Here is a 17,466-nt window from a genome sequence, read left to right on the forward strand (position 1 = left end):
TGGCAGTGAGGTGCATGCTAGTGCCATTTGAATTTCCCCTATTAGGGGAAACGACGTATTTTATGTTACAATAGTCATGCTCGAATTACTTCAAATAAAGGGTCTATTTAGGGGAAATCCCACGAGGACCCCAATTTGCATTTGAAGAACTTTGTAGAAGTTTGTGACCCTTTGATATTGCACAAATCTTGCAAGAATTAATCCAGTTGCACGTCTTCCCCTTTTCTCTGACATGTGAGGTAGTATTTTTTCTACGATCTCTTTAGGACAGGTCAAACACCTCATGGGTCATGCTTATAGAGGCTTTCTTGAACCAATACTTTCCCTTTTAAACGGTGTTAGAATTATGGGATAAAATCATTAACTTTCGTTAATTTCCTGGGGAGCCTTGGTATGAAGCATGGAGAATATTTAGGAAGAAGCTCTAGAAATTCTCCAACCACAAGATACCATAGAAGATGATTCTCTAAGACTTCTATTGGGCAATGCAAAAAACCAACAAAGCCATAGTGGACAATACATCTAGTGGATCCCTTGATAAATCATCGTATGGGGTAGGATAAAAGGTGTTAAATAAAGTGGCTAGTTTGGATAGGGGTTGGCAGATGAAGGATGTCAAGGTGTCTATGGGGGATCGCTCCTCATCCGTTGTGTGTCAATATCAAACCAATAGGAGGAAAGATATGCAAGAATGATAAAGGTAATGTCACAACTTGAATTTCTTACGAAACACCTGTTGGGAACCTCCATTGAAGGAGTCAATTATATAGATTAAAAGGATACTAAGGCATTCAAAGATGAGGAAGAAAATGTACTTAATGATGGGAGGAGATGGTTTTCGAATTATTTGAAGGTTTTCCATGTTGCTTCTCATAGGCAATATGGGAATCAGGGTTGGAACAATTAAAGAGAGGTGTGCATAAATAAAGACATTTAAATTTGAATGTTTCTTGGAGTCTAGGGGACCTACAAGATAATGAAGGAAATAAGGAAAGATTTCTTAAAGCTACATCAAATGGTTGAGTCTTATCAAACCAATATCCAAAAACTAGAGGATAAATTGAATCAAATATCGGTGCACCTAATGGATAGACAAAATAAAGAAACAAAGAGTGGTATGGTAGCAAATGCGATTGTCACTGTGTCTGTAAAGGTATTGGTAATGTTATAGAACCTGGTGATCGTTATGGGAAAATAGAAAATAATGAGCAAACAAACGTGTAAAGAAAGAGACCAAATAATGATGAGTCAATGCCCAATAAGGGTGCATTTGAAAATTCAAAGATTAAAGAATGTCAAATTGTCTCAATGCTACCTATCACAATTCTACCCCCTTTTCCTCAATGGTTGTTGAAAAAATGGGAAAATTCTACGTTCAAAAAGTTCATGATAAATTTAGCAACCTTTCTATCAACAATCCTTTAATAGAAGCCTTGAAGATATGTTGGCGTATGCCAAATTTATAAAGGATTTGGTCTCTAAAAAATGGCTTGTGGAGGATGAGAAAATTGAAATAACACATTATTTTAGTGCCATTATGTCAATCACGATGGTGAGAAAGAAGAAAGATCCTAGTAATGTTCAAGTTTGCTAAAGCCTTGTGTGACCTTGGGGTAAGTGTAAATTTAATGTCATATGAAATATTTCAATGTCTAGGATGGGGAAACCAAAACCCACCACAATGAGATTGATCTTGACTGACTTATCCATTAAGAAACCTATAGGAAAAATTCATGATGTGCTAGTTAAAGTTGACCGGTTCATCTTCCCTACTGACTTTGTGATCCTTGATTGTGCTTTGAACCATGAAATTCCAATTATTCTAGGAAGGCCATTCTTAGCCATAAGAAAAGTATTAGTAGATGCAGAGTTCAACAAGATGAAATTTTGCCGAAAAAGTAATGAGGTTTCTTTCAATGTATGCAAATTCATGAAGCAACCAATGGATTTACAAGTAGTATTGAAGATTGATACCATTGATGATGAGGTGACGAATTATGTCCATGTGAGTATGGTGAATGATCCATTGGTAGTGGTTTTGTGGAATTGTGAAAGGGAAAAAGTTGAATAGTTTAATGAAGTTGTTGCATCTTTAATAGGACTTAGATGTTACACCAAGAACCCAACAAAGTTGGACCTTGATCTTAGAAACCATGAGAGCCCAACTACAAAACCATCTATTCTTGAGCCACCCAAAATTGAATTAAAGCCATTGCCTCCCCATCTTATATATGTGTTCTTGGGGGATGGAGACATATTACCTATCATCATTGAAAGAGTTTAAGTGCCCTACAAATTGGAAGCTTAGAAGTTGGTGGTGAAAAATTTTATTCAAGCCATTGGATGGACAATTGCAGATATCATAGGAATAGCCTCTGACATTTATTCCCACAAGATCAAGCTAGAACAAGATCATGTGCCAAGGGTGAAACATAAAAGGTGGCTAAATCAACCCATGAAAGAAGTGGTGAAAAAGGAAATTATAAAATGGCTTGGCGCAGGAGTAATATATTGAATCTCCAATATCACATAGATGAGTCCGATGCAATGTGATCCAAGGAAAGATGGAATTAGGGTAGTTGAGAATGAAAAGAAAGACCTTATTCCCATCTAACTAGTTATGTGGAGGTGGGTATGAATGGAATTCCTAAAGTTAAGCTCTTAGACCAAAAAGGACCATTTCCCTATGCCTTATATAAACAAAATGCTTGATAAATTAGACGAGCGGGGATAGTTTTCTTTCTAGATAGTTATTAGTGGTACAATCAACTTTGTACTACCCGAAAATACAAAGAAAAAACAACTTTAACTTACCCCTATGGTACATTCACATTCAAGTGGATGCCTTTTGGTTTGTGCAATGCACTGGCAACTTTTAAATGTTGTATGCTATCAATTTTTGGGGAAATGGTTAAGGATTTAATAGATGTCTTCATGAGTGATTTACCGGTGGTGGGGAACTCCTTTAAGTAGTTTCTTAAGCACTTAAGAAAGGTACTTAAGAGATGTGTGGAAACCAACCTTGTCCTTAATTAAGAGAAATGTCATTTCATGTTCAAGGAGGGTATTATTTTTTGCCACAAGTTCTCATGGAAGGGAATACAAGGTTATCAAGCTAAGGTAGAGGTAATACCCAACTAATAATGTCCTATTTCCATAAAAGGTGTACGAATTTTCCTTGGTAATATCAGGTTTTATCAATTATTATTAAGGATTTCTCTAAAATAACTCATCTTATCTGTAAGCTTCTTGTAAAGAAGGAAAATTTCCATTTCATGATACATGCTTGAAGTCATGTAATTGTCTCAAGGAGTTGCTTATATCGGCTACCATCATTGTACCTGCGGATTGGTCATCGCCATTTTAAGTGATATATAAAACAAGTGGGATTCCATTAGGGGTTGTGTTGGGGCAATGTACCTTATCTATTATGCGAGCAATACCTTGAATGATGGTCAATATAACTACACCATTACCGAGAAAGAATTTTTAGTGGTGCTATATGCTGTTGTAAAATTTCGTACCTACTTGTCAGGAATGAAAGTGGTAGTGCACACAGATCATGCCACCCTCAAATATCTAATGGAAAATAAGCATGCTAAGATACGTCTAAGTAGATGGATCTTTCTCTTGCAAGAATTTGATCTTAAGGTGAAGGATACAAAGGGTCACGAAAACCAAGTGGACGACCATCTTTCTCTTTTTGAGAGTAATTGTAATGCTCGAGTCTGGTATACCAGATGCTAAATAGTGCTAATAATCTTGAAGGACCACAAGCTAAATCATTGTAATGCCCCGATTCCCGAGAACCAAAATGCCACACGGTGCTTATGATCCCGAAGGACCACAAGCTAACCCTTTTTCTGATATCTGTACCTGTACACTGCAGAATATAATAAAACACATGCTAAAACTGGTTAACACTTGCCATAAGGTTCAAACATCTAGAAATATACAATACCTTGAACCACACACTAATACATCTATCTGAAAAGACTCTACACTGCCTGAACTGTGGAGTTGAAGGGAAAACTCTCCCAACTAACTCCGTCTACTAAAATCAAATACTGTAATAACAACATCCTCGGATGATGAGGGCTCACTGCTGCATCCACTGCTGCTATCCAAGTTACTTCTAAGATGCTCCAAGTTTCACTCGTCTGAACCTATGGTGCCCCAAAATAAAATAACACCATAGCCCGAATGCATAATTACTAAGATGTACTGAGTATGAAAGCAGGGAAGGCTAAATGCAAGGGATTATGCATGAACATTTAATCAACAGAATAATCATGAGAATAACGAACGAGTACATAAATATGGATGCACAGTTCACAACCACTATAACAAGTATAATGACTCCAGATACCACAGCTCGGATACAACTTTACTATCCTTGAAACTCACTACTGTACTGGGGTACTGCATTACTGAATCACAGGATACAACCACTATTCAATCAAATACACTCACACCCCTGACTCCTAATGATTTATACGGACACAGAAACCATGGAAAGTAGTTACATAACTCACCATGACTCCTCATAAGAAACTGAATATGTGGGGGTGCACGCAATAATTTGAATAATATCTTTGATTTCGTAAAACATGCGTACGGAAAATGAAGACTCACATGGCTTGAATTTCATTATCCATACTTCTCATAATATTATAGAGAGGAAAACATAAGTAAAATCCCATAAATCATCATAAAATCATCAATATTCACCATAAATTCTCATGACTCAGCATAGACAACCAAACTCATCAACTCAAGACTTGGAGCGACTCGATAGTTCAAGAAACATACTATTATGGACAGGGGAGTTTTCTATAACCGACAATCCTATGTGAGCTGCGTGGAATAGCAACGTTTGACCTCCTAGGGAGAGCACTCCCATTGGCGGCAGTGTTGTACTCTTGCCAGGGAGTACAACCTTAAAGATTTCATAAAAACAATTTGGTTCTCTGGCCAACAATATAATTATCAACAACCCTACGGTGGCCATAGGTTTGAGGAAATACTAAATTTCCCTCTCGGTGCTAAGTAATACTCCCCGACTACCTTAGAACGCATTAGGAAATTCACCACAACATCACAAGGGTCTTTCATAATGACCAAATCAAATTTATTTGGAAATCGATCACAACATCGCAAGGGTCTATCATAAATACGAAATCAAATCACTTTTTCATTTATCAAATAATATCAATTGTGGATTCCTAACTCAACACATTTTAGCTCAAAACATTTTAATTTCCTCAACATCAACATGGTATCAATAACACAGCATTTCATCTCTGCGAGCTTAAAATCAATATAAATCATCCCGACTCTGCTGATGCAAATCAATATTCTCAAATGATCATTCTTTCATTCCAATATTCAAATCATGACAGTAGCTTTTGAAAAGCATATAAGATCTTCAAATCATAGTAAGATTTTATATGTCGTAATGTAACTCAAATCATGGCTCTTATATCAAGAATTCTCAAAAAAATAATTTCATAGTAGTGGTATGCAATTTATGGCATAAAATCTCAATTCAAGAAAACAAGATAATAAGGTCATTATGTATATAAATATTGGACGATTCAAAGTTCCATAAATCATATCTTGAAAACACTTTAAATATCAACTAATGGTAGAAATATGAAATTCACCATATCAAATCATAACTTGGGAATAATAAAGTAATCATGTACATCAAAGCTTAAACAATTTATATTTTTCATAACCTCATAATTCGTCATTAAAACATCTTAGGTATTTACCCACTTTAAAAAATCATGATATTCCAATGATAAAATCAATTCTTTGGGCACAAGAATGAAATGATATTCTTGCTCAGAACCCCACATACTAAGTTCACACGGAATTCATGTTAAGTTCTCAAATCATCGAAAACTCATCGATCGTAGCACGACTAAGATTATCGCAGAACTGACTCAGATCTAGACCAGCAGACTATTTCGGGCATACGTACCCCCAACAATCAATAACATAAGTAATACGTAGAATACAACAACACATACTCACATGCCCACAGGCCATCATGCACCATGCATTCATTAACACCTCACACCAATTATTTGAAGATCATATTCATATAGAAGTACTGGGATCTCATGGCATTACATGGTAGATCATTCAACAAGGATGCATATGGTTAAGGAAGAATACAAAATAACATAGTTCATATAATCGGGATATACACAAATTACATACATTCAACATACCATGGTTCACTTCTCAAGGTTCTTTCTTTTAAGATCTTAATATATGCAATTTCACTCATAATTGGACATTTCACACTTAGCGTGGCCAAATGGCCTTACCATTTCCCTCAAGCATCATAGTAAACAAGTAGCATGCAAGTATGGTATGAACTCATCACTTCGATCACAAAGGGTCACACGATCCATTCTTCTTCAACTAGGCATTTCTACAATTATCTTGCATGCACCATGTAGGCATAGGTCAGTATAAACAATTACATGTGCTACAACACCATCATTCATCTTAATTCCACCAAATAAATCCCTCATCCGCACTTACAACCATATCATAAGACTTTCACACAACATCCCTAATTTTAGACTATAACATGGAGTTCATGTTGAACGTATACATAGAAAGTAGTCTAGTCATTTAGAACTTATTATATCCTAAGAACGCAAATTTATAGCCTCTTAGACAATTCCACAAACACCTTACATGCACTTTTAGGCATTGGTGAATTCATCAAATTCTCATGTTTTTCGCCACCCCATATATATCATCCAACACACATAATCACCACATGCATGTACCAACCAACATACACCATCACCACAAATATATATATATCAACCAACATGCATAATCATCATATATATATATATATATCAAGTAACATACATAATCCTCATATATATCTCAACCATCAAATATCAATCAACATATATATATACATCATCAAAGTCTAGAATATATATATATATATATACATAACTTGATCTTTCAAAAAGGGATTCGTGGACTCGATGGACGAAAGGAGTCCTATATTAACATTTGCATACCTTAGATTTTGTGGCCGGAAGAGATTAACGAAAGAAATTCTTGAATCAAATCCTCCAATTAATTTCCCCCAATTCAAAACCCTAACACTAACTTGATATAAATATATATATATAGATATATATATATATATACATAAGAGAAATGAGAGGAAAATAATACAAGTTCTGAGCTGAATGGGGTATTTATGTAGGTTTAAAAGAGTGGTGAAAGACCAAAATGCCCCTAAGAAACAAATAAAACCTGAATCTGTCCTTTTGTGATCAATCCGTTAGGCTGAAGTAAATTGGCCATAACTTTTTACTCCGATGTCCAAATTGGATGAAACCAATTTTTTTCGAAAAAAAGACTCTTAGGGATTTCCGTTGATATATAGAAGCTCACACAATTCATTATGTACAAAGATTTATGATCGTTTGAAGTTGACCAAAAAAATCGCCTGGCTGCAGTATTTTTTTTTTGCTGCATATTTTACTGTTCACAGTTCGATCGGAATGATCGTAACTCATCGCTCGAGTATCCGTTTTGGGTGATCCACATATCGTTGGAAAGATTATTTGATGCTCTACGAAATGGTGGGTCGAAATCCAAGAAATGACACACAGAAAAATTATAAATCATTTTTGAAGATAAGATCCAATACGTTTGCGCACAAAATTTTGACTAAAATTTTCCAGGGTATTACATCATCTTCCCCTTGGAAACATTCGTCCTCGAATGTGAAGGCCAGATCAAGAACACTAATTGACTGGGTTTATTTAAGACAGCAACACATCTCAAAACATAACCACACAACTGAAGCAACCAATACTCTGCGTACGTTCACTAGTCATTCACATCTATCGCATAAAACATTCAACAACCCACTCATGGGTAAATTTTCACAACACACATTTATCTCAAATGCACAGAATCATAACCCAACCAATCTCTTCAATACATGTTCAAACATGCCCACAATTCGAGTTCCTTTCTATTGAACATGCGTATTAAATACGAATATACCTAATATACCAAATTCTCAAAAGAATAACTAGAAATGCAACGAACGATGAGGTTAACATCATAGAAAGAGCATAGACATGCAATTATTATAACACTATGGGGTATCTCCACCTTGGGACCCAAGGTCCCTCTAGACATATTTCAATGAAATAAGAATGGGTCGAGAACTGTCTCCTTTTATTGCATTTTCATATGTACTTGCACCACTACCAGATTCTGAGGGCCTGACATGTCACTTTCTCTATCATCCACCTCTCAGCTTTAAGTCATCGTCAGATACTTTTGAAAACTAGTTAAACCCAGAAATGAACTACAACCAATGTACTCTAGAGTCTGAGGCACAACAGTGCAAAAAATGATAACTTAATTCATCCAGAAACACTACACCTAAAAACATAAATTCAATACCAATGCTACTTCTTGGAATACGACTCTTATCTTTCCTTAGTTCTCTACAATTATCATCATATACATACACTCTTTTCAACACCTACTTGTCTCACTAAACATATTATCTACTTCGATTTCTTCATAGGCTACTAATAGCATACTCACATCTTCATACTTACTTTGGAGTCCACAAACTTACATTCTTCAAAGATTCAAGCTTAGCTTCAAAAACATAACATGAATATCCACAAATCTTTAATAAACATACTACTCTCATTCTAGCCTTTAAATATCACATCTCTTAAACTTATACTTCTCCACACCATGCGAATTACAGCTATATCTTTATCAATCAACAAATATAATTCCCAACTTCCAAACATATATTCTTACATATATAATTTCATGCCTATTAATTCACCATATAAACAGCTAACCCCATAAGGCATACTCTGCTCATTTTAGAGAACATTGTCCCGAAACTATCTGCAGGGACCGTCAAAGAAAGTTCTATCTGAAAGACTTTGGCTTCACTACTTCTGTTACCTTAATAGTAAGGTAAATCTGACATAAGTAGATCATTATAAGAGTCTACATAACTCTCTTGGAAAATCTTGCTATAGAACGATCTGGATTATGAAGAAATGAACTCTTCTAAACATCCCATAGCCTCCCATACATGAATGTGGCGCGCAACACACTCTTTTATAAGACTATTAGATGCGACTTTTCAGGCTCCCTAGGACACTGTTGAACCTTAGGCTCTGATATAAAGTTTGTAACGCCCCGATTTCCGAGAACCAGAACACCACAAGGTGCTTATGATCCTGAATGACCACAAGCTAACCCTTTTTCTGATATTTGTACCTATTCACTGCATAATATAATAAAATACATGCGAAAACTGTCTAACACTTGCCATAAGGTTCAAACATCTAGAAATATATAATACCTTAAAACACACACTAATACACCAGTTTGAAAAGCCTCTACACTGCCCGAACTGTGGAGTTGAAGGGACAATTCCCTCAACTAACTCCGTCTACTAAAATCAAATATTGTAATAACAACATCCTCGGATGATGAGGACTCACTACTACACCTACTGCTACTATACAAGTGACTTCTAAGATGTTCCAAGTTTCACTCCTCTATGGTGCCCCAAAATAAAAGAACACCATAGCGCGAATGCGTAAGTACAATAATGTACTGAGTATGCAAGCAAGGAAGGCTTAATGCAAGGGCTTATGCATGAACATTTAATCAACAGAAAAATCATGAGAATAACAAACGAGTACACATATATGAATGCACAGTTCACAACCACTATAACAATTATAACGACTCCAGATACCACAGCTCGGATACAACTTTACTGTCCTCGAAACTCACTACTGTAATAGGGTACTGCATTACTGAATCACAGGATACCAATACTGATCAATCGAATACACTCACACCCCTAACTCTTAAAGATTTATACTGACACAAAAATCATGAAAAGTAGTTACATAACTCACCATGACTCCTCATAAGCAACTGAATATGTAGGGGTGTACGCAATAAATTGAATAATATCTTTGATTTCGTAAAACATGCATACGGAAAATGACGACTCACATGGCTTGAATTTCATTATCCATACTTCTCATAATATTATAGAGAGGAAAACATAAGTAAAATCCCATAAATCATCACCAAACTCATCAACACAAGACTCGGAATGACTCGATAGTTCAAGAAACATACTCTTATGGACAGGGGAGTTTCCTATAAGCGACAATTCCACGTGAGCAGCGTAGAACAGCAACATTTGCCCTTCTAGGAAGAGCACTCCCATTTGCGGGAGTGTTGTACTCTTGCTAGGGAGTACAACCTTAAAGCTTTCATAATCATAATTTGGCTCTCTGGACAACAACATCATCATCAATAACCCTACGGTGGCACATAGGTTTGAGAAAATACAAAATTTCTATCTCGGTGCTAAGTAATACTCCCCGACGACCTCAAAACGCATTAGGAAATCCACCACAACATCACAAAGGTCTATCATAATGACCAAATCAAATCTTTTTGGAAATCCACCACAACATCGCAAGGGTCTATCATAAAGACCAAATCAAATCTCTTTCTCATTTATCAAATAATATCAATTTGTGGATTCCTAACTCAACACATTTTAGCTCAAAATATTTTAATTTTCCTCAATATCAACATGGTATTAATAATACAACATTTCTTCTCTGCGAGCTTAAAATCAATATAAATCATCCCGAATCTACGGATGCAAATCAATATTCTCAAATGATCATTCTTTCATTCCAATATTCAAATCATGACAATAGCTTTTGAAAAGAATTTGAGATCTTCATATCATAGTAAGATTTTGTATGTCGTAATGTAACTGAAATCATGACACTTATATCAAGAATCCACAAAAAAATAATTTCATAGTAGTGGTATGCAATTTATGGCATAAAATCTCAATTCAAGAAAACAAGATAATAAGGTTATTATGTATACCAATATTGGATGATTCAAAGTTCCATAAATCATATCTTGAAAACACTTGAAATATCAACTCATGGTAGAAATATGAAATTCACCATATCAAATCATAACTTGGGAATAATAAAGTTATTATGTACATCAAAGCATAAACAATTTATATTTTTCATAACCTCATAATTCGTCATTAAAACATCTTGGGTATTTACCCAGTTTACAAAATCATGAAATTCCAACAGTAAAATCTATTCTTTGGGCACAAGAATGAAAAGATATTCTTGTTCAAAACCCCACATACTAAGTTCTCAAAGAATTCATGTTAAGTTCTCAAATCATCGGAAATTCATCAATCGTAGCACGACTAAGATTATCGTGGAACTAACTCAGCTCTAGACCAGGAGACTATTTCGGGCATACATACCCCCAGCAATCAAAAACATAAGTAATACGTTGTATACAACAAGGCATACTCACATGCCCTCAGGCCATCATGCACCACACATTCATTAACACCTCACACCAATCATTTGAAGATCATATTCATATACAAGTATTGGGATCTCATGCCATTACATCGTAGATCATTCAATAAGGATGCATATGGTTAAGGAAGAATACAACATAACATTGTTCAGCCAATCGAGATACACACAAATAACATACATTCAACAGATCACTGTTCACTTCTCAAGGTTCTTTCCTTTAAGACCTTAATATATGCAATTCGACTCATAATTAGACATTTCACACTTAGCGTGGCCTAATGGGCTTACCATTTCCATCAAGCATCATAGTAAACATAAAGCATGCAAGTATGGTATGAACTCATCACTTCGATCACAAGGGGTCATACGATCTATTCTTATTCAATTAGGCATTTCTACAATTACCTTGCATGCACCATTTAGGCATAGGTCAGGATGAAAAATTACATGTGCTACAACACCATCATTCATCTTGATTCCACCAACTAAATCCCACGTCTGCACTTACAACCATATCATAAGCCTTCCACACAACATCCCTAATTTTAGACAATAACTTGAATTCATGTTGAACATATACATATATAGTAGTCTAGTCATTTAGAACTTATTATATCCTAAGAAGGTAAATTTATAGCCTCTTAGAAAATTCCACAAATACCTTACATGCAGTTTTAGGCATTGGTGGATTCGTAAAATTCTTATGTTTTCTGCCACCCCATATATCTCATCCAACACACAGAATCATCACATACATGTATCATCCAACATAAACCATCACCACACATATATATATATATATCAACCAACATGCATAATCATCATATATATATATATCAACCAACATGCATAAACATCATATATATATATATATATATATCAAGTAACATAAATAATCCTCATATATATCGCAACCATCAAATATCAATCAACATATATATATACACATCATCAAAGTCTAGAAAATATATATATACATATATATATGTATCTATGTATATATTTATATACATAACTTGAACATTTAAAAAGGGATTCGTGGACTCGATGGACGAAAGAAGTCCATAGATAAACACTTGCATACCTTATATTTCGTGGCCAGAAGAGATTGATGGAAGGAATTCTTGAATCAAAACCTCCAATTAATTTCCCCCAATTCAAAACCCTAACCCTAACTTGATATATATATATATATATACATAGAAGAGATATGAGAGGAAAATAATATAATTCCTCAGCTGAATGGGGTATTTATTGAGGTTTAAAAGAGTGGTGAAACACCAAAATTCCCCTAAGAAAGAAATAAAAGCCGAATCTATCCTTCAGTGATCTATCCGTTAGGCTGAAGTAAATTGGCCATAACTTTTTACTCCGATGTCCAAATTGAATTAAACCAATTTTATTGGAAAGAAGACTCTCAGGGATTTTTGTTGATATATAGCAGCTCATGCAGTTCATTATGTACGAGGATTTATGATAATTTTAAGTGGACCAAAAAAATCGCCTGGCTGCAGTATTTTTCTTCTTGCACATTTTACTGTTCACCGTTCTATCGGAATGGTTGTAGTTTGATCAGAATGGTCGTAACTCATCGCTCGAGTGTCCGTTTCGGGTGATCCACATATCATTGGAAGGCTTATTCGATGATCTACAAAATGGTGTGTCGAAATTCAAGAAATGACACACAAAAAAATTATAAATCATTCTCGAAGATAGGATCCAATACATCTACGTACAAACTTTTGACAAAAAATTTTTTGGGGTATTGCACCCATGACTGATACATACTGCACTAATTGAGTAATAATACTGTATAATATGGAATAATGGGCTTAAATTCCATAAGGTTCAAAACTATAATTGTGATAAAGAGAAATAATAAAATCTGACAAAATATCAGAATCTGAAATACTAAATACTGTTTGAACATCTAGTCTAGAAACCCTCTAAAACTGAACTGTCTGAATCAGAGGTTGATGGGACAGTCCCTCAACTAACTCCATCTACTAAAATGCTGAATCCAATGAGATAATGAAATAAAAAAATATCCTTGAATGATAAGGACTCATTGCTAGTCTGATTGATGAAAGTCTGATCTGCTAAAAATAATCTGGGTCCCATACATTTGAACCTATGGTATAAAACTCCATAGTGCAAAAGAAAAGTATGCATCAATACGTGTGAATGTATTGGTATGGAATGTGAGCTAATGTTGAATATATAAGTTCATATGCATGAACAATAATAACAAAATAAAATGAGTATAACTAAATGAGAATACATGTATGAGTGTGAGAACTGTAACAAAACTTGACCTAATACTGAATATGGAGCATGAATACTGATTAACTAATGTTACTGATAACTAATATACTGCTTACTGATTGACTATAACTGACAGCCCTAATTTTGATAGAACTAGATGAGTTTCATACCGAACTGAGTGACTATAGCTGACAGTCCTGAAATTTATAAAATTATCTGAGTTCTTTACTGAAGAATGAGACTTATACTGTGAAAGGTAATCATCAAATTGATATGCCCCTTTTTCTATATAGATTTGGGGTCCAACTTGTAACCCTTGTTGGACGGGTGTCAGTACTGTGCCATGGGTAAAGACACTGAAGAGATACCCTCATCTGGTAGGTTCTCAAATGAGAATAGTGGGACCCTCAACTATTAGGTTAAACCATCTCATTATCCCTCAACTAGTAGGTTTTGATATCTCAACCTACGCTGGCTATGTAGTTCGGGAATGCAAGAAAAGCTTCTAAGGATAACACCCTCTACTAACAGGTGAGTCCCCATTCTTGGGTTTACTCGGTGCAGAATCCTACTGCCAAATGAATAGACACTTGACTAATTTCCTAGTACATACCAGGCGTGATTGAGTTGTTACTGATTGTATTGATTTACTGAGCTAAACTGAGTTTATTAAGTTCTGTCGGCTGACGGAATACTACTGAGTTTTGTTAACTGACTGAGATTACTGAGGACTAAATTGAATACTGAATGGGACTTAATTGATACTGAGTTTACTGAGTTTTCCTTAGTTTTATAACTGAACTATAGTACTACTGATCGTGACATGATTGAGTTTCTCATACTGATCATCTATATATGATACATGAATACATGACTGAACTGACTCATGAATATATGGCTGAACATGAAATAGTAAATAATACAAAGTTTGTAATGTATATTTTACCATAAAACTAAAAAGCCTTAAGGAAAGCTATAACCTTTGGTTATTTCTGGATTAGTGGAGAAGAGGTGAGAATAATTGGTTCACATGTCTGATTCTAATTCTTAAGTAGCTCTTTCAACGGACTGATTCCACCAAAGAACTTTGACTAGAGGGACTTCTTTGTTTCTCAGTCTGCGAATTTGATAGTCAAGGATTTTGACTGGCATCTCTTGAAAAGAGAGATTGTTCTGAATATCTAAACCCTCTGTAGGGACTATGACTGCTGGGTCACCTATGCACTTCCTAATCAAGGAGACGTGAAACATTGGATGGACTGAAGATAGATCTGAAGGCAATTTAAGCTCATTAGGTAATTTACCAAAGCGATTGAGAATTTTTAACAGACAGACATATCGGGGACTAAGTTTTCCCTTCTTGCAAAATCATTTTACTCCCTTCATGGGAGAGAATTTCAAATACACGTAATCACCAATTTCAAACTTGAGATCCTTTCTGCACATATCTGTGTATCATTTCTGTCAGCTCTGAGCTGTCTTAAGCCTTTCTCTTGTCAACTAAACTTTTTCTAAGGTATCGAATACAAGGTCAGGCCCTATAACTTTAACCTCAGCCACCTCAAACCAAGCCGTTGGAGATCTACATCTTTTACCATAGAGAGCTTCAAATGCAGCCATCTAAATATTGGAATGATAGTTGTTTTTGTATGTAAACTCAATCATAGGCAAGTGGTCTTCCCATCTACCTTTAAAATCTATCGCACACGCTCGAAGTATATCCTTCAAAGTTTGAATGGTCCTTTCTTCTTGACCATCTATTTGAGGGTGAAAAGTTATACTAAGGTAAACTCGGGTGCCAAGACCCTTTTAGAATGCTTTTTAGAAATGAGAGGTGAATTGGGTACCTCTATCTAAGATGATGGACAACAAAACACCATGCAATCTTACCAACTCTCTGATGTAGAGTTTGGCATAATCGTTGGCTGAATAAGAGGTATGGACTTGAAGGAAATTAGTTAATTTGGTCACCCTATCTATAATGACCCAAACCAAATCATGCTGATGACGAGTATGAGGCAAACCCGTCACAAAGTCCATGTTCACTTCTTCCCACATCCAAGAAGGAATAATGACCTCTTGCATGGATTCACTATATTTCTAGTGCTCAATCTTAACTTGCTGACATGTCGACCACTTACCCACAAACTCTACAATATCTTTTTTCATCCTAGACTACCAATATATCTCCCATAAGTCGTAGTACATCTTAGTGGCTCCTGGATAAATAGAGTAGCGCGCACCATGCGCTTCTTCAATAATTTGCTATCTTAAGTCATGAACACCTAACACAAATATCCAAACCTGACAACGTAGAACATCATCATACATTTGGGAGAAAACCTCAACCTTCTGATCTCTGACTAATGATATCCTTATCTGAGGTCTATCTGAGAGAAGTAACTGGCTCCCTGAAGTTGGTCAAAGAAGTCATCGATTCTGGGGAGTAGATTTTTGTTCTTGACCGTAACTTTGTTTAACTGATGGTAATCTATCCACATTCTGAGAGAACCATCTTTCTTACGCACGAATAAAATTTGTGTGCCTCACAAGGACAGACCAGGCCTTATAAATCCTATATCTAAGAGATCCTTCAACTATTCTTTTAATTCTCTGAGTTTTGCTAGAGCCATTCTGTTTGATAGAATAGATATGGGTTGAGTATCAGGGAGAAGATCAATTTCAAAATCAATTTCCCTTTTGGGAGAAATTCTGAGAAGATCTCAGGAAATACATTAGGGAATTCACATGCTACTGACACTGATTCAAAAGTAGGGGTTTCTGAACTGGAATCCTTGACTCGCACAAGGTGATAGACATATCCCTTAGATATCATCTTTCTCACTCAAAGGTAAGAAATAAATTAACCCCTAAGTGCAGAAGTACTACCCCTCCACTTTAGGACGGGTTCATTCGAGTGAAGTCCCTAATCCTAGCTTCTGCAGTATTGGCCACTGGATTGGCTGAGACGACAGTTGGATATTTATTCTAAGAAGCAATTGAATGAGTTAAGGTGGTGAAAGCTTCTATGAACTCATTGTGGGAGACACATTTACCCAAAGGATTTGGAAAAACTGGTTCATGGGCTGACTTATCTCTCGTTCCTCTTTCTTGAGTACTCTTTGGAGCCATTTTCTATAGATGGAAGAGAAAATTGGATTAGAAAGAGAGTTTAACTGGAGCTCATGATCGCTCGCACAAAATAAATACTAAAAGAAAGGAAACTATTCCTAAAACATCTCATAGCCTTCTGTACATAAATGTGGCATGCTACACACCCACGCATAAGACCCTACTAGATGGGGCTTTTTAGACTTCCTATGACACTGTTGAACCTTGGGCTCTGATACCAAGTTTGTAATGCCCTGAGTCTGATACCTCAGATGCTACATGGTGCTCATAATTCTGAAGGACCACAAGCTAACCCATGACTAGTACCTTCTGCAATAACTGAGTAATAAAATTGTTTAATGCAAAATAATGGGCTAAAATGCCATAAGGTTCAAAACTACAATACTGATAAATAGAAATGATAAAATTTGACAACACATCAAAATTTGAATACTGAATATTGTCTAAACATCTTCTCTTGAAAGCCTCTAAAACTGAACTATCTTTTATAAGGAGTTGATAGGACAATCCCCTAACTAACTCCATCTACTAAAAATTCTTAATCTAATTAGATAATGAAATAAAAGATTATCCTTGAATGATAAGGACTTACTGCTAGTCTGCCTGCTGAAAGTCTGAT

The 17,466-nt window shown here is 35.6% G+C and overlaps 1 protein-coding gene across 1 annotated transcript; it reads left to right on the forward strand.

Moving 5' to 3' along the window:
• The first annotated feature begins 1,657 nt into the window (after nucleotides 1–1,657).
• LOC124896751 lies at nucleotides 1,658–2,071 on the forward strand. The gene has a single exon (XM_047408558.1). It carries the CDS (start codon nucleotides 1,658–1,660, stop codon nucleotides 2,069–2,071), a length of 414 nt encoding a protein of 137 aa, XP_047264514.1.
• Nucleotides 2,072–17,466: the final 15,395 nt, after the last annotated feature.

The sequence above is a fragment of the Capsicum annuum genome, chromosome 3, assembly GCF_002878395.1.
Source record: "Capsicum annuum cultivar UCD-10X-F1 chromosome 3, UCD10Xv1.1, whole genome shotgun sequence".
Taxonomy (NCBI): Eukaryota; Viridiplantae; Streptophyta; class Magnoliopsida; order Solanales; family Solanaceae; genus Capsicum; species Capsicum annuum.

What these genes read in the sequence shown, in the direction of transcription:
- LOC124896751 (XM_047408558.1), top strand. Translation starts at nt 1,658, where the DNA reads ATGGGGAAACCAAAACCCACCACAATGAGATTGATCTTGACTGACTTA.